Here is a 24,726-nt window from a genome sequence, read left to right as displayed (position 1 = left end):
GGATATTTTTTGGTATGGTGGTTTAATACAACGAAATGCATATAACATGCATTTACGTAATAAATTGGACGTCATTTAAATTCCTTCTCTTCTGATCAAGAATGGAATTATATGTGCTGAATGACCTTTCAACATCGTATGATCCCAATGTTCCAGTGCAATAGTGGGAGGCAAGCTTGTAAAGTTCTGGAAGTTCATCTGCATGGGATTTCCAAAACAGCTTCAGGTCTACCTTACCTTGTGGACTTTTGACACAGCAGCAGGTCCGAATATATCAACATACTTATGCCATTCTTCATCGGAGACACTTTCTTTGAATCCAGGAATATTAGTGTATGAACTGTGTAGCTTTGATGAAGAGACTATGTTGCGTGGTTCAAGTACTTTGATTTCCTTCAAAATTCTGATGCTGGTTGTCCTCCATTAACAATATACTTCTCGAGTTTTGCTTCTGCTTGCTTGAAAGCACTTACAAACTGTTTCTTCAAATCATCCTGGTGATCTATCTCCAAATCATAAAACGATTTTGAAAGATCATTAGAATCCACTGTAATATTTTGCCTCAAGTAGTCCAGTAGCTGATTCATTTTACATAGGACTGAGTAATGTGAGGAATCTTCATTTGAAAGTAATCAAGATATATAAGCAAAGATGGTGCTTTCATCTTAATGAAGTCAAACTGAGCTTTCAGTTTCAATAAGTATGTCTCATCTTCGTATATTTCTCCCAATCTTATCAAAGAATTATATGGTTGATCCGAGACCTCAAGCTCTGCTGATATGAAGCTTCTATAGTGCAAAAAACGGTCTGCGTGATATAGCACAGAGTCTAACCAAGCACTCCAGCTTTTTGTTGTTGGGTTAGGAGGCATACAGACAGACTCCTCTTCAGTAGAGACTTTTTCAAAAGTTTAGAAACCTACTTTTCTGCCACTTGGAATGTAAAACAAATTTCTGAAACATTTAACAAACTCAGTTATTTCAGAAAAATTTTTCTTGAAGTCTGAAACAACGAGATTAACAATGTGACTATGGCAAGTAATGTGCACACAATTTGGAAAAATAACCGAAAGTGTGGACGAAAATGCTTTCTTCATGTATGCCACGTTATCAGAATTAAAAATGAGCACATTATCAAACGAAATATCATACTCATTTACGACTTTGAGCACTGTCTGGGACACTGTCACATTGTTGGTGCTGGTCAAAAAATGTGTATCCAGTAAATAAGCGCAAGTATTGCCATGAGGAGATAGTTCATCAAAATCAAGAATAACAGCCAGGACATCCATTACATAGCGTCCCTCATCATCGCTCAGCTCATCAGTCAATATAGCGACTTTTTTGCCGTTAAATTTTTGCTTCAATTCCTCTTTCTCTACAACATATACATCAAGAAGATACTCATCTTGCAGTTGAGAGGATCCAGGAATAGCACCGCCATTTTTACCATTGTGGTCAAAACTCTCTTAGATATGCGTTATCAGATTTTAATAGCGGAATATTCGCCGCAGTGCATTCATATATCCATTCTTGACAAACCTTGATTTTCTCTGCCTTTGCATTGTTAGAGAATTTCAGTGCTGTTTTGACAGACTGCTGCTTTCCAAAAGAGTTTGCTTTGCCATGACTCTTTGATTTTAGGAGGTCATCGACCGTGGATTTCCTTACATGATCAATTACGACATTGCACTTTGAACAGAACAACAGACCATCATCCAGGTGAAAAGTTCCTGACGGATATTTACTTGCTCGCTGTTTTGCATCTATATTCACAGAAAGGTGTGACTTTGTCTTTGGATGAGGAACTTGGGACAATTTCTGTACAACAAATTTATCAATCCGCAAAGCTTACATTGAATGATCTTCGCTCGTATAAACTGCCGCCAATTTTTCCTCGTATTTAATTTAAATAAACTACGTGACGGAAGTGAAACGGAACGGAAGTACTTCCATTTTGTTTAAAATTTTACAGACGTAGCAACTAGCAAAGGCAACGCCCTAGTGTTGTTTCGCTCCAGACTTCATTTAGAACACCATATAATTCGTAAATTCAGGGAATAATTTTGAAAACAACGTGTAAAAATTAAAATTCCCCGATATTCCGCGAATTTTGATCGATTCTGCGAAATCGCGAAACCGTAGAATTCCAGAATGTCTGTATAAATTAAGAAGGACGAAGTTATTTGAACCTTTGTAGTATCCTTGGATGTTCTAGTTTGTTTTATGAGATAAACAAAAAGATAAAATTCGAAAGCAAGAAAACCCGTTTTCGGGCCATGTTTCCCGAAATATGTTTCTTCTTATATCTAAGGCACTAGAACGCCGCATGTTAACGTTTCGGTAGGAGATTTCGGCCACTCCAAGCTATCCTACTTGGGAGATGCCAATAGGAAGCTTCCGCTCATCAGACCTGAGATCATTATATCAATTATAGTTCAAAAAGGCAGAAGTTGTTTGAACCTTTGAAGTATCCTTGGAAGTTCTAGTTTTTTTTATGAGAAGAATACTTTTAAAGAAAAAGACAAATTTTGAAAACCAAAGAATCCCGTTTTCGGTCCATGCCTCCCGATACCCATAGATAGTTGATCACCAGAGCGTCGCATGTTAACTAAGGGAACCACATAATCCTTGTTTGTTTTCCATGAAACATATGGATGGTTTGCTCGTGATACATGAGAAACAGTAAATGGGAGAGTTAAATCAGAAAGATATAAACCGATAAAATTGATATAAAACATTTTAAGGTTGTCTTTAATTATAAGTGTCAGAAAAAGACAGGGTCATAATAAGTTAATTGAAACATTGCTTGGTTTGTTTTATGAGAAGAAAACAAAAAGGTAAAATTCGAAAGCAAAAAACCCCGTTTTCGGTCCATGCTTCCCGATACCTTCTTAAGCGCAAGGCACTAGAACGCCGCTTGTTATCGTTTCGGTAGGATATTTCGGCCCCTCCACGCTATCCTACTTGGGGGATGCCAATAGCAAGCTTCCGCCCATCAGACCCTGAGATCACCTGCGATAGGCTTTGCTCAGGGTACGCAGGAAGAGTGCGGTCGCCACCGAAGTGTGGGCCCCTAAAGCCACTGCATACTACATCGCACCCAGCTTCCACTGCTAGTTGACATCTACTATATGAAGTTTTAGCTTTATATATGTATATACCAAAATTTAAAGGCGTACGAAAGTTATGGGATGATTGTTATCGTTACTGCGCATGCCCAGATGATTTACCATTTACCATTCACTATGGTATTTGCTATCTTTAGAACTATGTATTATTTCTTTCTCTACAATGTTGTCGCTTTTACAGGGAGTAAAAGCACGAAAATATTTATATAACATGAACAAACTTGCTTGATGACAACTTTGCTCAGTCAAATACTTATTATCTATCAATTACGTATTTACAGAAGTCTTGATTTGAACTACATTTATGCGTTTATTTGCTAAACCTAGTCTTCCCCAATGTTGTTTTCTTCTTATTTCAGACATCCTAATGTAATTATATTGACAACATCGAACATAACTAGAGCCATAGACGTTGCGTTCGTGGACAGGTTGAAAAATATGTTTGTGACTCGAAAGTTTTTTAATTCACTTTCTCATCTAACTTCGCTATTTGTTCGCCCACAGAGCCGACATCAAACAGTATATTGGTCCGCCATCAGCCAAAGCTATTTACAAAATTTACCATTTGTTTGTATGTAACTTATGTCTTCTTGTGCACGTGATCAACGAAATGGCTGCCGGTCAATTATGTTTTCTGGCCAAAAGGAACGCCGAAATGGCTTACCGCAACCTGTCATCATATACAATATAAAACAACAATTTGCCTCGTGAAGTATATCCCCTCTTCTCAGTACTTTGTACCTTTACGTCTACTGCTTTATTTCCATACCACAATATAGTCGTTTGTGCAAGTTATACAAACATCTTGCTTAAATAGAGAGGTGTGCAGCTATATGGAGTATATAACGACTCAAGATTCAACATCAGATCACTCCTGATGAAGACACTAGACTGGAGTATATAAGGACTCAAGATTCAACATCAGATCACTCCTGATGAAGACACTAGACTGGAGTATATAAGGACTCAAGTTTCAACATCAGATCACTCCTGATGAAGACACTAGACTGGAGTATATAAGGACTCAAGATTCAATATCAGATCACTCCTGATGAAAACATAAGACTGGAGTATATAAGGACTCAAGTTTCAACATCAGATCACTCCTGATGAAGACACTAGACTGGAGTATATAAGGACTCAAGTTTCAACATCAGATCACTCCTGATGAAGACACTAGACTGGAGTATATAAGGACTCAAGATTCAACATCAGATCACTCCTGATGAAAACGTAAGACTGGAGTATATAAGGACTCAAGATTCAACATCAGATCACTCCTGATGAAAACATAAGACTGGAGTATATAAGGACTCAAGTTTCAACATAAGATCACTCCTGATGAAGACACTAGACTGGAGTATATAAGGACTCAAGTTTCAACATCAGATCACTCCTGATGAAGACACTAGACTGGAGTATATAAAGACTCAAGTTTCAACATCAGATCACTCCTGATGAAGACACTACGCTAGAGTATATGTAAACTCATCTTTCAAAACATATCGTTTATACTCAAGATATTAGATAGACGTACGACAATCTATAATGTCATATAAATCACGATAAAAAATCTGGTCCCCGGAGTCGACATGCTATCAGGCAGGCAACAAACAAAGATGAGATAGCTGTACAAACCTGTATTATCGCAGCAAAGCTTCAAATCTTTAACAACAAGATGATTATAGATGTATAACACGAAAATAGCGATCAATATTAGTAAAGTTGGCTTAAGGATGTCATTTAATGTAAACATAAGTTGAAATTAAACAGTTACAATTAACTATAGCGTATAAATATCTTTCCCTATGTAAAATAATCTATACATTATCCTCAATAACGAACTATACACATTGTTGCATTTTAATATATACGAACTTTGACCTCGGGTGTGTTGCGGAAACGTCATGTAAGGAGTCTTAAAGCATCAATATAAATTAGCAAACTTTGTGATCTATGTTACTTATTGAACTTAAATTGAGCAATACAAAAATCTTAATCTTCAACAAAACATATCCAAAATATTACTATGAATGTATAAAAAGTATACAATCGCTAAAAAGATCACCAATATTCGTGATTATTTGAGAGTGGTCCATTACTTGATAACTACTGACTACGATAACAAAGAAAAAACATCTTTAAGCCTTAAATGTAGATGTAATACAAAGTTAAATTTTATTTATGTTGCAAGTATTAAGACGGTATATTTTAAACCTCAGTCCTAAATTATTTGAGAACTCATCTGAACATGCACAAACAACTCAACAAACTGTTCGAGTTTACAATCATGGCAATGACAAACAGAACAAGCTTGCATCCTTCTGTGGTTCACTTGGTCACATATTGGGAAATCATAAATTTCAATTATAATGAGGAATTTAGTCATTTAACAAATTTTTCATATTCATAGTGATGGCAACAACAAGCTGGACCTATTTTCATCACTTACTGAGTAATTAATCGCTTGGTCACAAAAATATAAGAAGATTATCTGAGCATGCGCAGTACGCTTGGGCATGCGCAGCACGCTCAAGCATGCAAAGTCCACTTGACCAATTGTCCGAGTTGATAGTCATGGAAACGACCAACTACATTTACTAGCATCAATTAGGGAGTATATAACTTGCTTATTAACAAACTATTAAAGATCTCAACTGAGCATGCGCAGTTAAATTGATTGGCTGCCAATGTTCATGGTCATGGCAACGACCAATTGCATCTACTAGCCCCGATTTTGAAGTAAATAGCATGTTTAGTAACAATTTAATGGAGAAATCATCTGCGCATGCGCTCGAGCATGCGCAGCCCACTCGACTAATTGTTTATAGTCATGGCAACGACTAACTAGATGTACTTGCACTACATCTGGGGCAATTATCCCACTTAATCGCAAATTATCAAAGAAATTATCTGGGCATGCGCAGTTGTGACTTTAATAATACCACAAATTTCGTAAGCCTCTAAATTTTTGTATATATAAATATAAATCTATAGCTTCATATAGTAGATGTCAACTAGCAGTGGAAGCTGGGTGCGATATAGTATGCAGTGGCTTAGGGGTCCACACTTCGGTGGCGACCGCACTCTCCATGCGTACCCCGAGCAAAGCCTATCGCAGGTGATCTCGGGGTCTGATGGGCGGAAGCTTGCTATTGCATCTCCCAAGTAGGATAGCGTGGAGGGGCCGAAATCTGCTACCGAAACGTTAACATGCCGCGTTTTAGTGCCTTACGCTTAAGAAGGTATCGGGAAGCATGGACCGAAAACGGGTTTTTTTCCTTTCAAAATTTGTCTTTTTTCTTTACAAGAATTCTTCTCATAAAAGAAACTAGAACATACTGCCAGGGTTCAGACAACTTCTGAAAATCCCCCGGGCGTAGTTTCGTTTTCTTTGTAAAACGAGAAGAATACTAACTTGAAAACATGAAGACTGGGTGACATAATATTTACCATAAACTAAGACAAGAAATGTTTATTTTACTCTGTGACATCACTTTACTTTAAAGTGAAAGGTTTGAACATGGGAGTATCGTTACATGTTTGTAGATGTAGATCGTCCAGGTTAGTAAAGTCCTGAAAAGAACTGTTGTTGTTGATGCTGACTCTAAAGATGACTACCGCTAAGGTTGTTAAGAAGTCAGTCAACATCAACATCAACAGTCCTTCGCAGGACACCACTAACCTCGACGATCTACATCTACAAACATCTACTTCACTTACTCGGCTATCTTCTTTAATTCAAGACTACAGTGTGTTACATCGTTGTCGACAAAGCTACAATGGAAAATAGGAAAAAAGTTGTACATCGGAAAAGAAAACCATGTCATCAACATAGAAGTGAACAAAAAAATTTCTAACAAACACCGTCAATTTTCGTCAAAATAAAATTTCGTGTATTTTTTCAGTTGTACCTTAAATCCAAAATTTGAGTGGCTGGTGATATGATACTGGTCTGTGATGAAACGGTGAACATTAATTTTGATTATTAAAAAATTATCTACAATGCAATCGTTTGCAATCAATTTCTATATAGCTGCACACCTCTCTATTTAAGCAAGATGTTTGTATAACTTGCACAAACGACTATATTGTGGTATGGAAATAAAGCAGTAGACGTAAAGGTACAAAGTACTGAGAAGAGGGGATATACTTCACGAGGCAAATTGTTGTTTTATATTGTATATGATGACAGGTTGCGGTAAGCCATTTCGGCGTTCCTTTGGCCAGAAAACATAATTGACCGGCAGCCATTTCGTTGATCACGTGCACAAGAAGACATAAGTTACATACAAACAAATGGTAAATTTTGTAAATAGCTTTGGCTGATGGCGGACCAATATACTGTTTGATGTCGGCTCTGTGGGCGAACAAATAGCGAAGTTAGATGAGAAAGTGAATTAAAAAACTTTCGAGTCACAAACATATTTTTCAACCTGTCCACGAACGCAACGTCTATGGCTCTAGTTATGTTCGATGTTGTCAATATAATTACATTAGGATGTCTGAAATAAGAAGAAAACAACATTGGGGAAGACTAGGTTTAGCAAATAAACGCATAAATGTAGTTCAAATCAAGACTTCTGTAAATACGTAATTGATAGATAATAAGTATTTGACTGAGCAAAGTTGTCATCAAGCAAGTTTGTTCATGTCATATAAATATTTTCGTGCTTTTACTCCTGTAAAAGCGACAACATTGTAGAGAAAGAAATAATACATAGTTCTAAAGATAGCAAATACCATAGTGAATGGTAAATGTAATATAATAAGTTGATAAAGACTGTTGTCTTGGCATTATAAATATCGGTAGATTGTAAATTTTCATTCAGCAGACGTTGACACCTGAGGAGTAGTCTGCCGAAATGCATCGTGTCGTTTAATTTAGAACTATTGGGTTAGTGCTCTTTACTTACAACAGTTCTTGTAAGAACTATCAACTTATTATATTACTTTTACCATTTACTATGGTATTTGCTATCTTTAGAACTATTTTCTACAAAGTCTCTATTTTATTAAATAATACATAACGCAACAACCCTGCCGGCTGGCCTCGCCGTTCATATAACCGAATACAATCTCTTAGTTCACTAAAAAATCCATGAGAACGCAATGTTCGCCGAAATGCATATTCTGCTTATATTTTGCATTTACAGTTTTATATGGTCAATTTGAGTGAGAAATGCATTCACAACACGAATGGCATCTGAAGGTTCTTGTCCGTTCAACGCAGATTTTCTTGCCGATGTTAAACTTTCAACCTTCAGAAGTAAAAGATATGGATAGCAAAGGTATTTTCCTTAAACATTACCGACAAGCGTACATGTGCTTCGGGTATTTTGTGAAACAAGAAACACAAATAGTAAATGATTTCTCATCTATCTGACCATGAGCATTAAGAAAGAAATGTTTAAGCAAAGTTTACCTCGTCGATAAGAACGCAAACTAAAGCTTATTTGTCGTCAATAAACTCTTGAATTTTCTGAAACATTTTCATCATTAACTTTCCACTCTGTTTGTAAGGAAAGATAATGTCAATGTACATTTTAAATTACAGATGCTTTTTAATTGGATATGATCATTTTGTGATACGGAACTAGATTTATTAACTTCAACGACATCTCAATCCCAGGTATATAAATGTCAGTTTTCTGAACTGATATTTTGATGTGAGCCGTGCATTTTATATTGACAGGGGGTGACGACAAAGGTTTCACGGAAAATTTATGGCAATGTAATTTTGGTTCCAGAGGATTTTCGCACTCGGTGATGTTGCTTTGAGCTATTCAAAATGATGCCTACCTCGGAAAATAAACTGTGAATGTTTATTTCAATAAGCTGGCCATAGTTAAATCTAAGGATTCAAAAGTAGAAACACACTTTAATTTATAGTTCATAATCCTTAGGTAGACGACAATTTCATTAAAAACAAAGTAAAGATAATGCCAAAAGAACATCTTGTAAACTTAAATAAAAGTTACAAAGCAAAACAATTGAAAGTGTAATATTTACATTTTAATCGTCTTGTTTTCTAAATTTGATGTTGAGTTTACAACATTTTCGGATATAACCTTTTCGGATTATACTTTGTATTTATAATTCACGACATAACAATAAAATTACGTGGCAATATTAGTTGCATTACACACATGGATAGTAATGGATTGCGATTTACGTAACATCAAAATAAAATGTAGTGTTTTTACCTTTAGAAAGTCGTATGGATAATTTTTGAGCAAGCGCCTTGCATAAGGATGTTTCACCAGTACCGGTTGGCTCTGTGAAAGTTTTAAAGAAAAGCTCAACTCATTCTTCTGGATATTTGCAGTAGATCACGTGAAGACAAACATGATGTACTATGAGTGGCTGTTGTTTGATTGGCTTCGTTGTTTGTTTTCGAGTGACGTCACAGCGGTACACAAACATGGTAGCCTTGACGTCATTTAATAGTTGGCTCGTTAAAACACCATCACGTCTCTCGCGTTTCATTCTATATGATTGTAGCTAACTTATTCTTATCAATACTTTGATATGTGATTTTTCAATCTTGAATGTTATGAGTGATAAGAGATTTACTCCGTTAAGATGAGAGTTGTTACAAAGTCAACACACGCAAAAATAGAATCTAATTTGATTCGCAAAAAGATACACGTGACGGACGATGACGCAAGGACTCACGTCTGGTTACCAAGGAAACTAACTTACCATGCAATAAGGTAACTTTATTTCACGAGATGATGTTGAAATCCACGCCTCTAAAATATGATTCAAACACGTGACTAATATATACTTTGAAAATGTCATTGTTTGGGAGTGATTTTAAAAAGATGGAAAAACGAATGATTTTGCAATTTGGCTTCTCTAAAAAGTCTTCAGTTCAATAGTTTCATTTCACACGACAAACCTGTCGGAGAAGAGAAGTGTCGTTGCCGCATATTTTAGCAACTAAAAAAATAAGATAAAAATGAGATACATGAAATATCATAGTCATGGCACGACATATACTTTCGTAAATAAATTAGAACAACAAAATTTTTAACATTTTTAATCGATATAACTCGCTAGAATTGCTGAGATGTGTATTTTAATGTTTACTAAGTAAGCTTTGTCACCACTACGGTGCACAATGTCATCGCTTGCGTAAACCTTTTGAAAATATTAGAGATTAATAAGTTAGCAGATCAGTAACTCCGTTGATCAGTAACCCGAGTACATAATGTACATTGGAAAATAGGAGAAATTAGGAAAATCCTTAAAAATCTATTTGACGTTTTGACAGCTAACTGTTTAAACGTTAACTTATTTCGGCGCTAAAGACGTCCTTAACAAGCTACAATTTAAACTTCGCTTACGAGAGAAATCATTAAATGTTCATTATGAAGAACAACCTGATTTTTCACATCCGAGTCAAAGAGCAAGCTTTCCCACAAGCCCTGAAAATCCTCTAAAATGATGAATTAATTGTATTAGTTGCTAATACTTATAACTCGTGAAAGCGAAAAGACCTGGGACTGAAGTGAGTTGACCACCTGCAGGCAAAATTTACCCACCTGTAGGCAAAAGCCAGTTGTCTGGAGCAGATATATCATCCTCAAGTTCTTCATATCCATGCCCCCCATCATGAAGTTGATAGACATGATACTTTAGCATAACTTTTTCAAATCAATTATCTGTTAAAAGAATTATGAAGGTTTGACAGAAATATGTACTTCATGTAAATCTTCATTATCAAACTAAGTCAATCCTCTAAGAGTTCTTGCATTTTCTTTCCGTGGGGTTCAACAAAAGGGATGTGTGACATACCAGGGGGGTGTGAACAACCTACTCTCACACATGCGAAAGTAAATATTGTCTGATCATAGGGTCAATAACCTTGCCATATGTTGAAAAATTATCTGTGTCATACACAATAGTTATGCTCTTGACATGTTCCATTAAAAGGATCAACAAATTCTACGAAACATGAGTCGCCATGAATTGTTTTCATGTTGATAAGAAAGTCTTTGACAAGCTTTATAATTCTATACTCTGGGATAGTGCTAAAATAAAGTGGTAAATACTATTAAGATGTTAATGCTTATTATCAAATTGAATAAATGGTTTTGTTCACGTTTTGACAGCACAGTGGTATTTGAAGAAGTGAGTCTGTTGAAGCACAACATATGACCAGTGACGTCAATCTAGTAACATATTAAAATTATTCAAGTTTCTTTACAAAACAAAAACATGATTTGTTCATTACCTAGTTTCACCTGTAGCATGGTTTCACTAACACAGACTCACTCAACTAGATTATTACATGAAATGCAATTCAATATCCTTCTGCATACAGTCCTTTGTTCATATTATGAACTAACCTTTCTTTGCATTCATTTACTTCGACGTTTAAGAATGGCTGACTTGGTAAAGGCAGTGCTTCAGAAAGTTCTTGAACTTTATCCATTTTAACGATATTGCTTTAGTTAGAGATGTTATACAAAAGATTATTCACAATATTGGCTGTGTAGGAAAAAACTTAAATATCTTTGCTATGTAGAAATAAAAATAAATATCGTTTCAATTTCCCGCTATGAAACTCAAAGTCAGACTCAGGCATAACAATAACATATATATCTATTACCTTGTTTCAGCTTTCAAAAAAAACTTTATATGTTCTTTAAAATATTATTTGTCTTTCACTCTTTTACAACAGATATGTGGAGAGAAATATTCTTGCGGAGAACGAATGCTTGTGAGGTTTAAAATTAAAAATTGTTATGTTGTTTTCTTGGAAGACGATATATAACTTTTACATGAAGTAGTTAACATGATAACGATGGTCAAATGTGGTCTTATTTCTAAGGAAATTTCTCAGAAAAGAATGGCCTATTTGAAGGAAATTTCTGAAATTCTCAAAAAATTAATTGTTTGGACAAATTCTTGGGCAATTCTTAAATTTTTACAAATTTATATACACGCTTTTAATCGTGCTTGTTTTACAATATTTACAGTTGAGTCATTTTGGAAAACTGTATAAAACAAGATGAAGCATATGAAGTAAGAACAGAAGACTTTGTTACAACGATTCCGTCATTGTAGCAAACATATCCTAGAGCTTAATCTGAGGGGTGATGGCTCACCTGTATCACCATAGGATGCTTCTTGACATACGGTACACTGATAATACGTCAATCATCCCCAAAATAACTGAATAAAACCAACGTAATCCCTTCTCGTATAGAACGTCCTGTTCAAATCCAGCCAATCCAACTGTCTGAACAAAGCAATAATTTTTTTCATGAACTGTTTGAATAGAATATATCTATTTTGAATGTTGTGTCAAGTGTCAATAAAGTGTTAAAGAAAACAATAAGCAAAAGTTGGAACATTACAATCACAAGCATAAGCAACGAGCGTGCTTATGACTCTCTCGAGGGTTTACAGAAAAAAACATCAAAAATCATATTCTTCTTTTCAATATTTTATACTTCTTTCAGCTTAGGAAACAACATAAAAAATAACACCACGCTTTTATGGGCAAATTTATTCCTAAAGCTCCTCCCACCACTCAAAAGAGCGAAGTTACACCATTACACAGGCTTAAGGAAATGTGTTAGGCATTAGCTGAAAGAAGAACACAAAAGAACAAGAGAAAACGAAAGAAGATTTCCATGTCTTTCTGTGTAAACTCTGAAGAGAAAAAGAAATAAAGTTTTATCGTTTATGCTTATTCTATCTGTATGTACCATGCATTCAATTTTGTTTTCTCATGAGACCTAAAAGACCAGGAAAACGGAAATTCTTTTGAATATTGTTTTGTTTATGCTCATGTTGATTCTAATCCTTCATTTATTCTGTCTTGTTTCACAATTAATAATCACTTTTGCTTGTGCTGTAAGACTAGTATGACCAAAGACAGCACCAAAAGCACCTTCTCGTTGTGTAACTTTGCCATTGGAAGTTGAAAAGAAAATCATTTTTCTATGACAGCCACAGGCTAAGTAACTCAATTTTAAAACAAATAATTTAAAAGTGTACACGGTTAAGAATCACTGACGATAATAAGAAAAGATGGCAATGAAGTGAACGCAAGAGCTAGGGTGTCACAATAATTTATGATGCTGAACATACTAAATTATTTGATCAGAGAGCCATGTTAAAGTACTAAGAAGTAACCAAAGTGATTAGTGATTTATTAACGAACATAATAAGTTCATGGTGCGATGATTTCCGATACTGAAAAATCAATTCATTTCTCTCGTATTCTATATTTCTAGACAACAAAGTTGACTTCAAGATGTTGCTAACGGAAGAAACAGATCATCCTTCGACCCAAAACATCCTTCTTCATTGTCCATATCAATAATTCGACCGACCAACAGAGAGCTAGCTTATGTTTGATTATTGCCTAGTTCTGACACGTGCTTGATTTGGTAATAACTGGGGATTTGGTAGTAAAGAGATGTGTGTACTTGTGCAACAACTGACTGGCGCTTCTATATACCATGGAGTAATTTTGTAGATGTTAGCACAATCAGTTAACATGCTTTAGAGCATGTTAATATAAGAGTGCTTCTTGCGCTCATATCTTGTGTAAAATTAAAACAAAATCTAATTTACATTAAATCAATCATCATGGTTGAAAAGAGAAATTGCAATACGCTGGCAGAGTATTGCAAAAATCTTTAAACTCAACATCTATGCGAAATGATTATCACGAGGCAGTCAGACTAGCCGTCTACTTTGAATATTTAATGGTTTATTTGTGCTTATGATTGCACTGTTATAATATTGAGGGATGTTATAACAGTGTCTACAAAGCAATAAAAAATTTAACTTCCGGTGATGTTCTAATGTTTGGTAAATGATTTAGCCAAAATAGCTATTTTGTATGATTGTATAGAACTATTGCAATCATAAAGATAATTCCTCGGGAGAGGAAACTGTTTCCAAATTTTCGAATCCAACTTGAGGGCTCGTCATGAATGCTCGTCTGTCCATTATGTTCAATGGAGATGATTGACTTCGTTTGAAAAATCTGACAGTAACTTTTGTGCCATAAAAGTAAACCTTTCCTGTAAATGTTTGCAGTTTACAGCTGTTTTCTGAAATCATCGTAAAGTACCAGTTTTGATAGAAATTTCGACAGATCGTCTGCAAACACTGGTTTTTGAAAATTTATATGCTCCTACAGTTCGTCATGATTGTATTTTAACATTATTCTTACAGTTATTCATGGCACTGAACGATGAAGATTGAGACTGCGGTATGTGTTTGTTTGTCAGTTGTTTGCTTGTTTGCTTCATCATACTGCAACTTTTTCCTCAGTATTTTTCAGATGCAGAGGTCGATAAGATCAAGAATAGCAGAACAGAGATGTAAGCATGTATTTGTTTGTATCGTTCATCAAATCTTCTTTGCTTCAATTTCTTTCAGAACCACATTGCCGTAACCTGTCATTGTCAAGCAACGCTTCTTGCAGTAAGTTAAACCAATATTTATTACTTATTTTTGGAGAAGATATTAAAATTTAAAGAAGGCATGTTTCGAGAAGACAAAATTTTCGACTTCCATTCTTCGGTGTTTGCAGATGATCATAAACATGCACAAAAACACAAAAACATGCACATAAAAGATTTTTTACAATATTCTAACTAAACTAGAGAGTTCCCTCGCTCTCTAATTTAGTGAAGAATTTCAAAAAGAAATTCAAGTATTCCAAAAGAGACTTCTGCCACCTATTTTGAAATAACTTGCACAAAATTTCAAGCAGCGTACACTTGATATTCTCATAGAAATTTTTTGTAATTAAAATAAGATCATACGTATGTAATATAAAATTTGACTAAATCAAAACAATTTTTCAAATGATAGCCAAGTATTCGAAACTTCGATGTAAACTAATAGAATTTGTATGAATACAATTAATAAGAACTTACTGTTTGTTCATTCTTGGAGGAAGATTGGGTGGTTGGAAATGGCATTAATTTTTTGGGAAACGGATGTTTTATATGGACCGTTTACATTCTATATAATAAGTCGTTCATGTTTTGATTGACGTTGTCAGTCAGTGAATTGTAAGTCAAGATGTATCAACTATGAAATACAACCGGAAATCCTTATATATATGTGTCTCTATGTATTGTGTTCAAGAGTAAAACAATCTTCCTTATTATATTACATTTACCATTCACTATGGTATTTGCTATCTTTAGAACTATGTATTATTTCTTTCTCTACAATGTTGTCGCTTTTACAGGGAGTAAAAGCACGAAAATATTTATATGACATGAACAAACTTGCTTGATGACAACTTTGCTCAGTCAAATACTTATTATCTATCAATTACGTATTTACAGAAGTCTTGATTTGAACTACATTTATGCGTTTATTTGCTAAACCTAGTCTTCCCCAATGTTGTTTTCTTCTTATTTCAGACATCCTAATGTAATTATATTGACAACATCGAACATAACTAGAGCCATAGACGTTGCGTTCGTGGACAGGTTGAAAATATGTTTGTGACTCGAAAGTTTTTTAATTCACTTTCTCATCTAACTTCGCTATTTGTTCGCCCACAGAGCCGACATCAAACAGTATATTGGTCCGCCATCAGCCAAAGCTATTTACAAAATTTACCATTTGTTTGTATGTAACTTATGTCTTCTTGTGCACGTGATCAACGAAATGGCTGCCGGTCAATTATGTTTTCTGGCCAAAAGGAACGCCGAAATGGCTTACCGCAACCTGTCATCATATACAATATAAAACAACAATTTGCCTCGTGAAGTATATCCCCTCTTCTCAGTACTTTGTACCTTTACGTCTACTGCTTTATTTCCATACCACAATATAGTCGTTTGTGCAAGTTATACAAACATCTTGCTTAAATAGAGAGGTGTGCAGCTATATAGAAATTGATTGCAAACGATTGCATTGTAGATAATTTTTTAATAATCAAAATTAATGTTCACCGTTTCATCACAGACCAGTATCATATCACCAGCCACTCAAATTTTGGATTTAAGGTACAACTGAAAAATACACGAAATTTTATTTTGACGAAAATTGACGGTGTTTGTTAGAAATTTTTGTTCACTTCTATGTTGATGACATGGTTTTCTTTTCCGATGTACAACTTTTTCCCTATTTTCCATTGTAGCTTTGTCGACAACGATGTAACACACTGTAGTCTTGAATTAAAGAAGATAGCCGAGTAAGTGAGTAGATGTTTGTAGATGTAGATCGTCGAGGTTAGTGGTGTCCTGCGAAGGACTGTTGATGTTGATGTTGACTGACTTCTTAACAACCTTAGCGGTAGTCATCTTTAGAGTCAGCATCAACAACAACAGTTCTTTTCAGGACTTTACTAACCTGGACGATCTACATCTACAAACATGTAACGATACTCCCATGTTCAAACCTTTCACTTTAAAGTAAAGTGATGTCACAGAGTAAAATAAACATTTCTTGTCTTAGTTTATGGTAAATATTATGTCACCCAGTCTTCATGTTTTCAAGTTAGTATTCTTCTCGTTTTACAAAGAAAACGAAACTACGCCCGGGGGATTTTCAGAAGTTGTCTGAACCCTGGCAGTATGTTCTAGTTTCTTTATGAGAAGAATTCTTGTAAAGAAAAAGACAAATTTTGAAAGGAAAACCCCGTTTTCGGTCCATGCTTCCCGATACCTTCTTAAGCGTAAGGCACTAAAACGCGGCATGTTAACGTTTCGGTAGCAGATTTCGGCCCCTCCACGCTATCCTACTTGGGAGATGCAATAGCAAGCTTCCGCCCATCAGACCCCGAGATCACCTGCGATAGGCTTTGCTCGGGGTACGCAGGGAGAGTGCGGTCGCCACCGAAGTGTGGACCCTAAGCCACTGCATACTATATCGCACCCAGCTTCCACTGCTAGTTGACATCTACTATATGAAGCTATAGATTTATATTTATATATACAAAAATTTAGAGGCTTACGAAATTTGTGGTATTATTAAAGTCACAACTGCGCATGCCCAGATAATTTCTTTGATAATTTGCGATTAAGTGGGATAATTGCCCCAGATGTAGTGCAAGTACATCTAGTTAGTCGTTGCCATGACTATAAACAATTAGTCGAGTGGCTGCGCATGCTCGAGCGCATGCGCAGATGATTTCTCCATTAAATTGTTACTAAACATGCTATTTACTTCAAAATCGGGGCTAGTAGATGCAATTGGTCGTTGCCATGACCATGAACATTGGCAGCCAATCAATTTAACTGCGCATGCTCAGTTGAGATCTTTAATAGTTTGTTAATAAGCAAGTTATATACTCCTAATTGATGCTAGTAAATGTAGTTGGTCGTTTCCATGACTATCAACTCGGACAATTGGTCAAGTGGACTTTGCATGCTTGAGCTGCGCATGCCAAGCGTACTGCGCATGCTCAGATGATCTTCTTATATTTTGTGACCAAGCGATTAATTACTCAGTAAGTGATGAAAATAGGTCCAGCTTGTTGTTGCCATCACTATGAATATGAAAAATTTGTTAAATGACTAAATTCCTCATTATGATTGAAATTTATGATTTCCCAATATGTGACCAAGTGAACCACAGAAGGATGCAAGCTTGTTCTGTTTGTCATTGCCATGATTGTAAACTCGAACAGTTTGTTGAGTTGTTTGTGCATGTTCAGATGAGTTCTCAAATAATTTAGGACTGAGGTTTAAAATATACCGTCTTAATACTTGCAACATAAATAAAATTTAACTTTGTATTACATCTACATTTAAGGCGTAAAGATGTTTTTTCTTTGTTATCGTAGTCAGTAGTTATCAAGTAATGGACCACTCTCAAATAATCACGAATATTGGTTGACTTTTGGTTAGGTTTCTTTGGGAGGCCCTTCTCCTTTGAACTTGCAAGGAGCAGTCAAGCGTCTCACTGTGATAAACCTACGAAGTATTCTTTCTCTCATTTTCTTGTTTAGAAAAGTTATCAACTAAGTGGTCGAACTCTTCGTAAACTACCATTCCTTGCACATGCGCTGTATTCGAAAGTAAGTAATACGAATTAAAGCCTTCACCCGTGTTCTTTGTTGTACATGCATGTACTTATATTGTCCCTCAAACCTACGTAATAGGCGCAAACGATAACCTTAGAAGAGTTTTGAATAATCTTTCAATGGTTGTCGACAAGCAGTTCAAAGAAAAGAGAATCTTTGCTCAGTTGGTGAAGAAAAAGCGTGCAAACGTGATCTTTTTAGCGATTGTATACTTTTATACATTCATAGTAATATTTTGGATATGTTTTGTTGAAGATTAAGATTTTGTATTGCTCAATTTAAGTTCAATAAGTAACATAGATCACAAAGTTTGCTAATTTATATTGATGCTTTAAGACTCCTTACATGACGTTTCCGCAACACACCCGAGGTCAAAGTTCGTATATATTAAAATGCAACAATGTGTATAGTTCGTTATTGAGGATAATGTATAGATTATTTTACATAGGGAAAGATATTTATACGCTATAGTTAATTGTAACTGTTTAATTTCAACTTATGTTTACATTAAATGACATCCTTAAGCCAACTTTACTAATATTGATCGCTATTTTCGTGTTATACATCTATAATCATCTTGTTGTTAAAGATTTGAAGCTTTGCTGCGATAATACAGGTTTGTACAGCTATCTCATCTTTGTTTGTTGCCTGCCTGATAGCATGTCGACTCCGGGGACCAGATTTTTTATCGTGATTTATATGACATTATAGATTGTCGTACGTCTATCTAATATCTTGAGTATAAACGATATGTTTTGAAAGATGAGTTTACATATACTCTAGCGTAGTGTCTTCATCAGGAGTGATCTGATGTTGAAACTTGAGTCTTTATATACTCCAGTCTAGTGTCTTCATCAGGAGTGATCTGATGTTGAAACTTGAGTCCTTATATACTCCAGTCTAGTGTCTTCATCAGGAGTGATCTGATGTTGAAACTTGAGTCCTTATATACTCCAGTCTTATGTTTTCATCAGGAGTGATCTGATGTTGAATCTTGAGTCCTTATATACTCCAGTCTTATGTTTTCATCAGGAGTGATCTGATGTTGAATCTTGAGTCCTTATATACTCCAGTCTAGTGTCTTCATCAGGAGTGATCTGATGTTGAAACTTTAGTCCTTATATACTCCAGTCTAGTGTCTTCATCAGGAGTGATCTGATGTTGAAACTTGAGTCCTTATATACTCCAGTCTTATGTTTTCATCAGGAGTGATCTGATGTTGAATCTTGAGTCCTTATATACTCCAGTCTAGTGTCTTCATCAGGAGTGATCTGATGTTGAATCTTGAGTCCTTATATACTCCAGTCTTATGTTTTCATCAGGAGTGATCTGATGTTGAATCTTGAGTCCTTATATACTCCAGTCTAGTGTCTTCATCAGGAGTGATCTGATGTTGAAACTTGAGTCCTTATATACTCCAGTCTAGTGTCTTCATCAGGAGTGATCTGATGTTGAAACTTGAGTCCTATATACTCCAGTCTTATGTTTTCATCAGGAGTGATCTGATGTTGAATCTTGAGTCCTTATATACTCCAGTCTAGTGTCTTCATCAGGAGTGATCTGATGTTGAATCTTGAGTCCTTATATACTCCAGTCTTATGTTTTCATCAGGAGTGATCTGATGTTGAATCTTGAGTCCTTATATACTCCAGTCTAGTGTCTTCATCAGGAGTGATCTGATGTTGAAACTTGAGTCCTTATATACTCCAGTCTAGTGTCTTCATCAGGAGTGATCTGATGTTGAAACTTGAGTCCTTATATACTCCAGTCTTATGTTTTCATCAGGAGTGATCTGATGTTGAATCTTGAGTCGTTATATACTCCAGTCTAGTGTCTTCATCAGGAGTGATCTGATGTTGAATCTTGAGTCCTTATATACAGACTAATGTCTTCATCTGGAGTGATCTGATGTTGAATCTTGAGTCCTTATATACTCCAGTCTAGTGTCTTCATCAGGAGTGATCTGATGTTGAATCTTGAGTCCTTATATACTCCAGTCTTATGTTTTCATCAAGAGTGATCTTTTATTAAAACTTTCGCTAGTGTTATTTAACCATGTTATCTAAAAACTTTATCCTACATAGTCCATTTTGTATTTGTGTTTCCACTTGTTTTCTTTAATGTTTTAAAATAATGTTCTTGACAGCAGAGAATTATTCTCATTATGATTTGGTCGTTGGAATACTTTCATCGCGCGGCAACTTTGATTTGAGGCAAAGTTTACGTGAATCATGGGTTGGCTATGCAAGACGACATTCATCTCTAAATAAAAGGTAAGCACAGGAAAAACACTGAATTTTCTTGAGGGTAGCTGTAGTGTGTTTTGTATTCAATTAGAGCTACTTAGCGTGTGAAACGTTACAGCAAACACAATATTTGTGAAGGTAAAGTGTAGAACAGTGTTTCAAATTGGCCTGTCGCGTTTACAACGAATTTCTTTAATACCAGAGAACGTTTACAACGTATTTCTTCAATACCAGAGAACGTTTACAAAGTATTTCTTCAATACCAGAGAACGTTTACAACGTATTTCTTCAATACCAGAGAACGTTTACAACGTATTTCTTCAATACCAGAGAACGTTTACAACGTATGTCTTCAATACCAGAGAACGTTTACAACGTATTTTTTCAATACCAGAGAACGTTTACAAAGTATTTCTTCAATACCAGAGAACGTTTACAACGTATTTCTTCAATACCAGAGAACGTTTACAACGTATGTCTTCAATACCAGTGAAATGTTTGGTAAACTAATCTGATTACCGATATGAGTAACGTTTTAGCAATTGTCAGATCTACGTAGAATCGAATTGGACATTTTAGCTGACCGCCATTCTTTAAGTAGTGTAGCGTTGTGCGTTTCTATGATGGCCTATTGAATATACCAACAGCAAGGTCTTTAGTTTCGTTTATCAGTTTTGTTCTACACAAGAACAACTCATGCAAACTGCATTCTTTGTCATATGATAAATTTAACTGTGTTGACTAACGTCATTGTATTGAGGCTAAACTCGAATATTCACAAGAAATAACGGTTCACGGTACACTTGCCTAAAATATCCCTTTCTTTGCTGTGGTTTTCTTGGCCAGAGTTCCCAACAACCGTTTCTGTCGCAAAAAAATTGTACCAGTGATATAACTAAGTACAATGACTAAATCTGAAAAATAAAGTGTTGGTTACTATTCCATTGTTGTTTTAGAGTGTTGGTGAAGTTCATCGTTTCAAATAATGCATGTTACGTTCCTCCAGAGTTCAGGATTGATCCTTACAAATGCGAAAGAAAGAAAATCGAATCTCCAAGTTTGAAAATTTACTTTTGATTTGATAGTTGTGAGGTTTGGCGCCTGGAAAAGCCGATATAAAACAATATGACGTTGGAATCTCGATGCAGGCGATAAACTAACGAGGCACATATTTACAAACGTCGAACATAACCTACTATACATGTGATATTTAAAGTTAATCAGTTGCGGATTACTCATTACGAAAAGTAAACCAAGACATTGTTAGTTTTTACTTTTTGCTGCTTGGAACTTGCTAAAAGTGCCGTTTTTAGACCATTTATGATGTTGAAAACCGTACGTGCGATTGAATATCGACGAAAAAGACTTTCGTACCATCTAGTGTTTAAATGCGCGAGGCTAAGAACTGACGAGGATTTCCCTATTTCTGCAGACTGTTTTGATAATTTTTAAAGTTTATTTTGAACTATTAATTTCTTTTGTATCGTTCACACTATGTGTTACAAACGCAAGCTAGGAAATGCAAAGGCAAAGGAACGTAAAGAACGCAAACGTTGTCAAGAGACTGAGCTTAGTGGAGGGATTAAATATCACCAGGCCTCGTAATTTTGCCTTAGCCTACATGCTCCGTAATTATTAATCAGCCACTGCTGCGAATTTATCATTGCTGTATGTATTTGTAGCGAAGATCAGACAGTCTTGATGGAAATATGTGTTGCTATCTCTCATGGAGATTTTACCGTCATAGAGGCTGGAACGAGTGCATGATCAAACGTGTTTATATGTTTGTCATATTGATGTTTAGACTACGAAAATGAAGTAATTGCTTACAAACGACCAAATGAAGAAAATTTGAGATATTTTCACAGTGGATCTATCGGATGGGACTTTGATGTGAGTATTAGTTAGTTATTTGTAGCCATTAAGAACTGCTCAACGGACACTGTTGCATTGAACTTTGGGACCTTCTGAACAAAGTCTGAAACCTGTTGCATAAAGTGTCTGTTTGGCTTCAGGAGTAAAAATTTGGGTTGGCAATACAATACAATTATTTTTATACAGATCATCCGTCCCATTATTTTGACTCGTCTTGGCATCTCTTTATCATCGTTGAATTCAAAAAGAAACTCTTCTGTTCGACTCTACGACAGAACAACTAAGGTTAAACCATGCAGTTTATAAATACCGTTTACAAGTTATTTGATCTAAATTGTTTTATCTCGTTTCAGAGCGAAATTATATCTGTTTATTTCTCTTTCCAAGACCCTGGTACAACAGAAAACGGTTCGTCGTTTAAAGCAATTGAAAACTTTATTTTGCCAAAGGTGAGTAACAAGTCGATAATTTATCAAAATATTCAAGTGAATTGTTTGAGCTCGGGAGTATCGTTATCATGTTTGTACAGGTTAGTAGAGTGCTGAGAAGGGCTGTTGGTGTTGATGTTGACTGATGTTTCGACAACCTTAGTGGTTGTCATCTTCAAAGTCGAGTGAGGAGTAAACGTCTGCAAGCAGATAACAAATATGGCAAACCTGACGTTTACTCCTCACTTGACTCTGAAGATAACTACCACTAAAGTTGTCGAAACGTCAGTCAACATCAACACCAACAGTCCTTCTCAGGACTCTACTGACCTGGACGATCTACATGCACAAACATGTAAGATATTGAAGCTTAGTCACAAAGTTAATTATGACTTTGAACTTTTCTATAGAGTTTGAACATTTGGTACGTTTCAAATGCCATTATAGGACTTCAAGGGCAGCGTCGTGTCTGAAAACGTAAAATGTTCAAGTTCTCGATGCAGAAAATGCGAGTATTTTGCCAACATTGAAAACGGAGAGGATTATTTCAATGTACACAAGGTATAAAACCATAAAGAAGTTTTATGTCATAGCCAATTGGAGGTGAATTGTTATGATTTAGAGCAAGTGAAGCGATTTTCTCCGAAAGAATTACTATCCAGTAATAAATGTTTTTCTTCGGTGCCCTCTTATCGATATTTGGACTAAATTATTGACATTTTACGATATTGCTAAATACAAGTTTTTCAATGGATATTTATTGTTTATTTTACAACAGATTCTTGAGCACGAGGCTTTATTTCGCTTTTGATGTAGCAAATTCATGTGTATTAATAAACAATTGGTTACTTAATCGATGTTGCAAGCATTACTAATCTACTAGAACGTATATAAAGGGTTTTCCAATTCAATGTTAAATAATTTTATATTTTGTTGGCTACAGTTACAAATCTATGGTGAATACTAACCCAAACCTACTCTTTTTTCCTAGATAAGACGGATTAACAACGAGTTCGCCGTCTTTCCCGAAGTCGAGGAATCAATTCCTGATGCTAGATGCGTGGATGGGGCTGGAACGTTCATGTATCGACTTTACAGTAGGTGTTTTTTATGCTACATTACGTACGTACTGACTTCTTCGTTTTCGCGGTTAACAACGAGAAATTTGATGCAACAGTTGCTCTTAACTGGATTTTTTTCTGCGCACATTGAAAAAGAAACAAAATATCCTCAGCAGTAAAGTGGATTTGTTGCTAGCATTTGTTTGGGAGGAAGCCTCTTCTCAATGTTAGTTTAATTTTAATGAAGAATGCCTCTCCTGTTGTAGCCCACGCATTGCCCCAAAGCCTTATAAGCTGTGAGTCTTTTCCGTTGGAAGCTTGCGAGAATTTTTAATTTTGTTTACTCTTTAAGAGAAGAGAAAATTTTGAAAACAAAAAAATCCCGTTTTCGGTCCATTTCGATATCCTATTAATTGAAAGGTGGCAAATATCCCTATTACTTTGGGATGTCAATAGCAAGCTTCTGCCCATCAGACCCCTGCGATAGGCTTTTCTCGGGGTACGATGCTGCTAAAATCGGATTTGGATATTTGTTGGTAGGGTGGTTTCTTGCAATGAAGTGCAAAGTACACATGCATGTACGTAATAAATTGGATGGCTGTCTCTATGCGATCAAAAGAAGTCATATGAATCCGAAAAGTTAACTGTTTAACCGTAAAATCACTCGAAATGTAAAGTTACTTTCTAGATTGAACCGTGAAAATAAGGTAAAAGAAAGTTATTATTCACAATGAATTTATGACATAAGGGTATAATTTAAACGATACAAATGGCTTGGCTTATTAAATGCTAACTTTGTAAAATCTATTATAAGAATTAGATAATCCATTTTTCCATGAAGCTCATGGATACTTTTGTTCATGATATGAGAGTTATATTGTATAAGAGGCTCTCGTTCATCACGAGAGTTATGAGATAGTTACCTTGTAAAAGTTAACATGTAAAAGCGTATAAACAT

The 24,726-nt window shown here is 35.5% G+C and overlaps 2 protein-coding genes, 1 long non-coding RNA gene and 1 pseudogene across 4 annotated transcripts; 2 read left to right on the top strand and 2 right to left on the bottom strand.

The window, feature by feature from the left end:
• Positions 1-12,410, bottom strand: part of LOC124456401 — a 53,753-nt pseudogene extending 41,343 nt beyond the window's left edge.
• LOC124456398 (UDP-GalNAc:beta-1,3-N-acetylgalactosaminyltransferase 2-like) lies at positions 2,684-24,575 on the top strand. 2 transcript variants are annotated; one of them, XM_047006857.1, is made up of 10 exons: positions 2,684-2,696; positions 18,420-18,774; positions 20,308-20,431; positions 21,361-21,461; positions 22,209-22,297; positions 22,466-22,564; positions 22,633-22,728; positions 23,155-23,268; positions 23,699-23,804; positions 24,309-24,575. In XM_047006857.1, the coding sequence occupies exons 2-10, from the start codon at positions 18,657-18,659 to the stop codon at positions 24,410-24,412; spliced, it is 951 nt and encodes a 316-aa protein (XP_046862813.1). In that variant the 5' UTR covers positions 2,684-2,696; positions 18,420-18,656; the 3' UTR covers positions 24,413-24,575. The 2 variants fall into 2 exon arrangements, with proteins under 2 accessions (XP_046862813.1, XP_046862812.1); XM_047006856.1 differs by having other exon boundaries at positions 20,305-20,431.
• On the bottom strand, positions 3,254-5,198 carry LOC124456411. Its single transcript, XR_006952261.1, has 2 exons — positions 4,769-5,198; positions 3,254-3,800 (listed from the first exon to the last, which is right to left on the bottom strand). It is a non-coding gene; the product is annotated as an uncharacterized LOC124456411 (long non-coding RNA).
• Positions 15,297-16,329, top strand: LOC124456371 (pachytene checkpoint protein 2 homolog). The gene is made up of 4 exons (XM_047006832.1): positions 15,297-15,615; positions 15,691-15,757; positions 16,097-16,137; positions 16,272-16,329. The coding sequence occupies exons 1-4, from the start codon at positions 15,524-15,526 to the stop codon at positions 16,327-16,329; spliced, it is 258 nt and encodes an 85-aa protein (XP_046862788.1). The 5' UTR covers positions 15,297-15,523.
• Positions 24,576-24,726: the final 151 nt, after the last annotated feature.

The sequence above is a fragment of the Xenia sp. Carnegie-2017 genome, unplaced genomic scaffold, assembly GCF_021976095.1.
Source record: "Xenia sp. Carnegie-2017 unplaced genomic scaffold, XeniaSp_v1 HiC_scaffold_47, whole genome shotgun sequence".
NCBI classification, from domain to species: domain Eukaryota; kingdom Metazoa; phylum Cnidaria; class Anthozoa; order Malacalcyonacea; family Xeniidae; genus Xenia; species Xenia sp. Carnegie-2017.
This window is presented reverse-complemented; position numbering and strand designations above follow the sequence as displayed.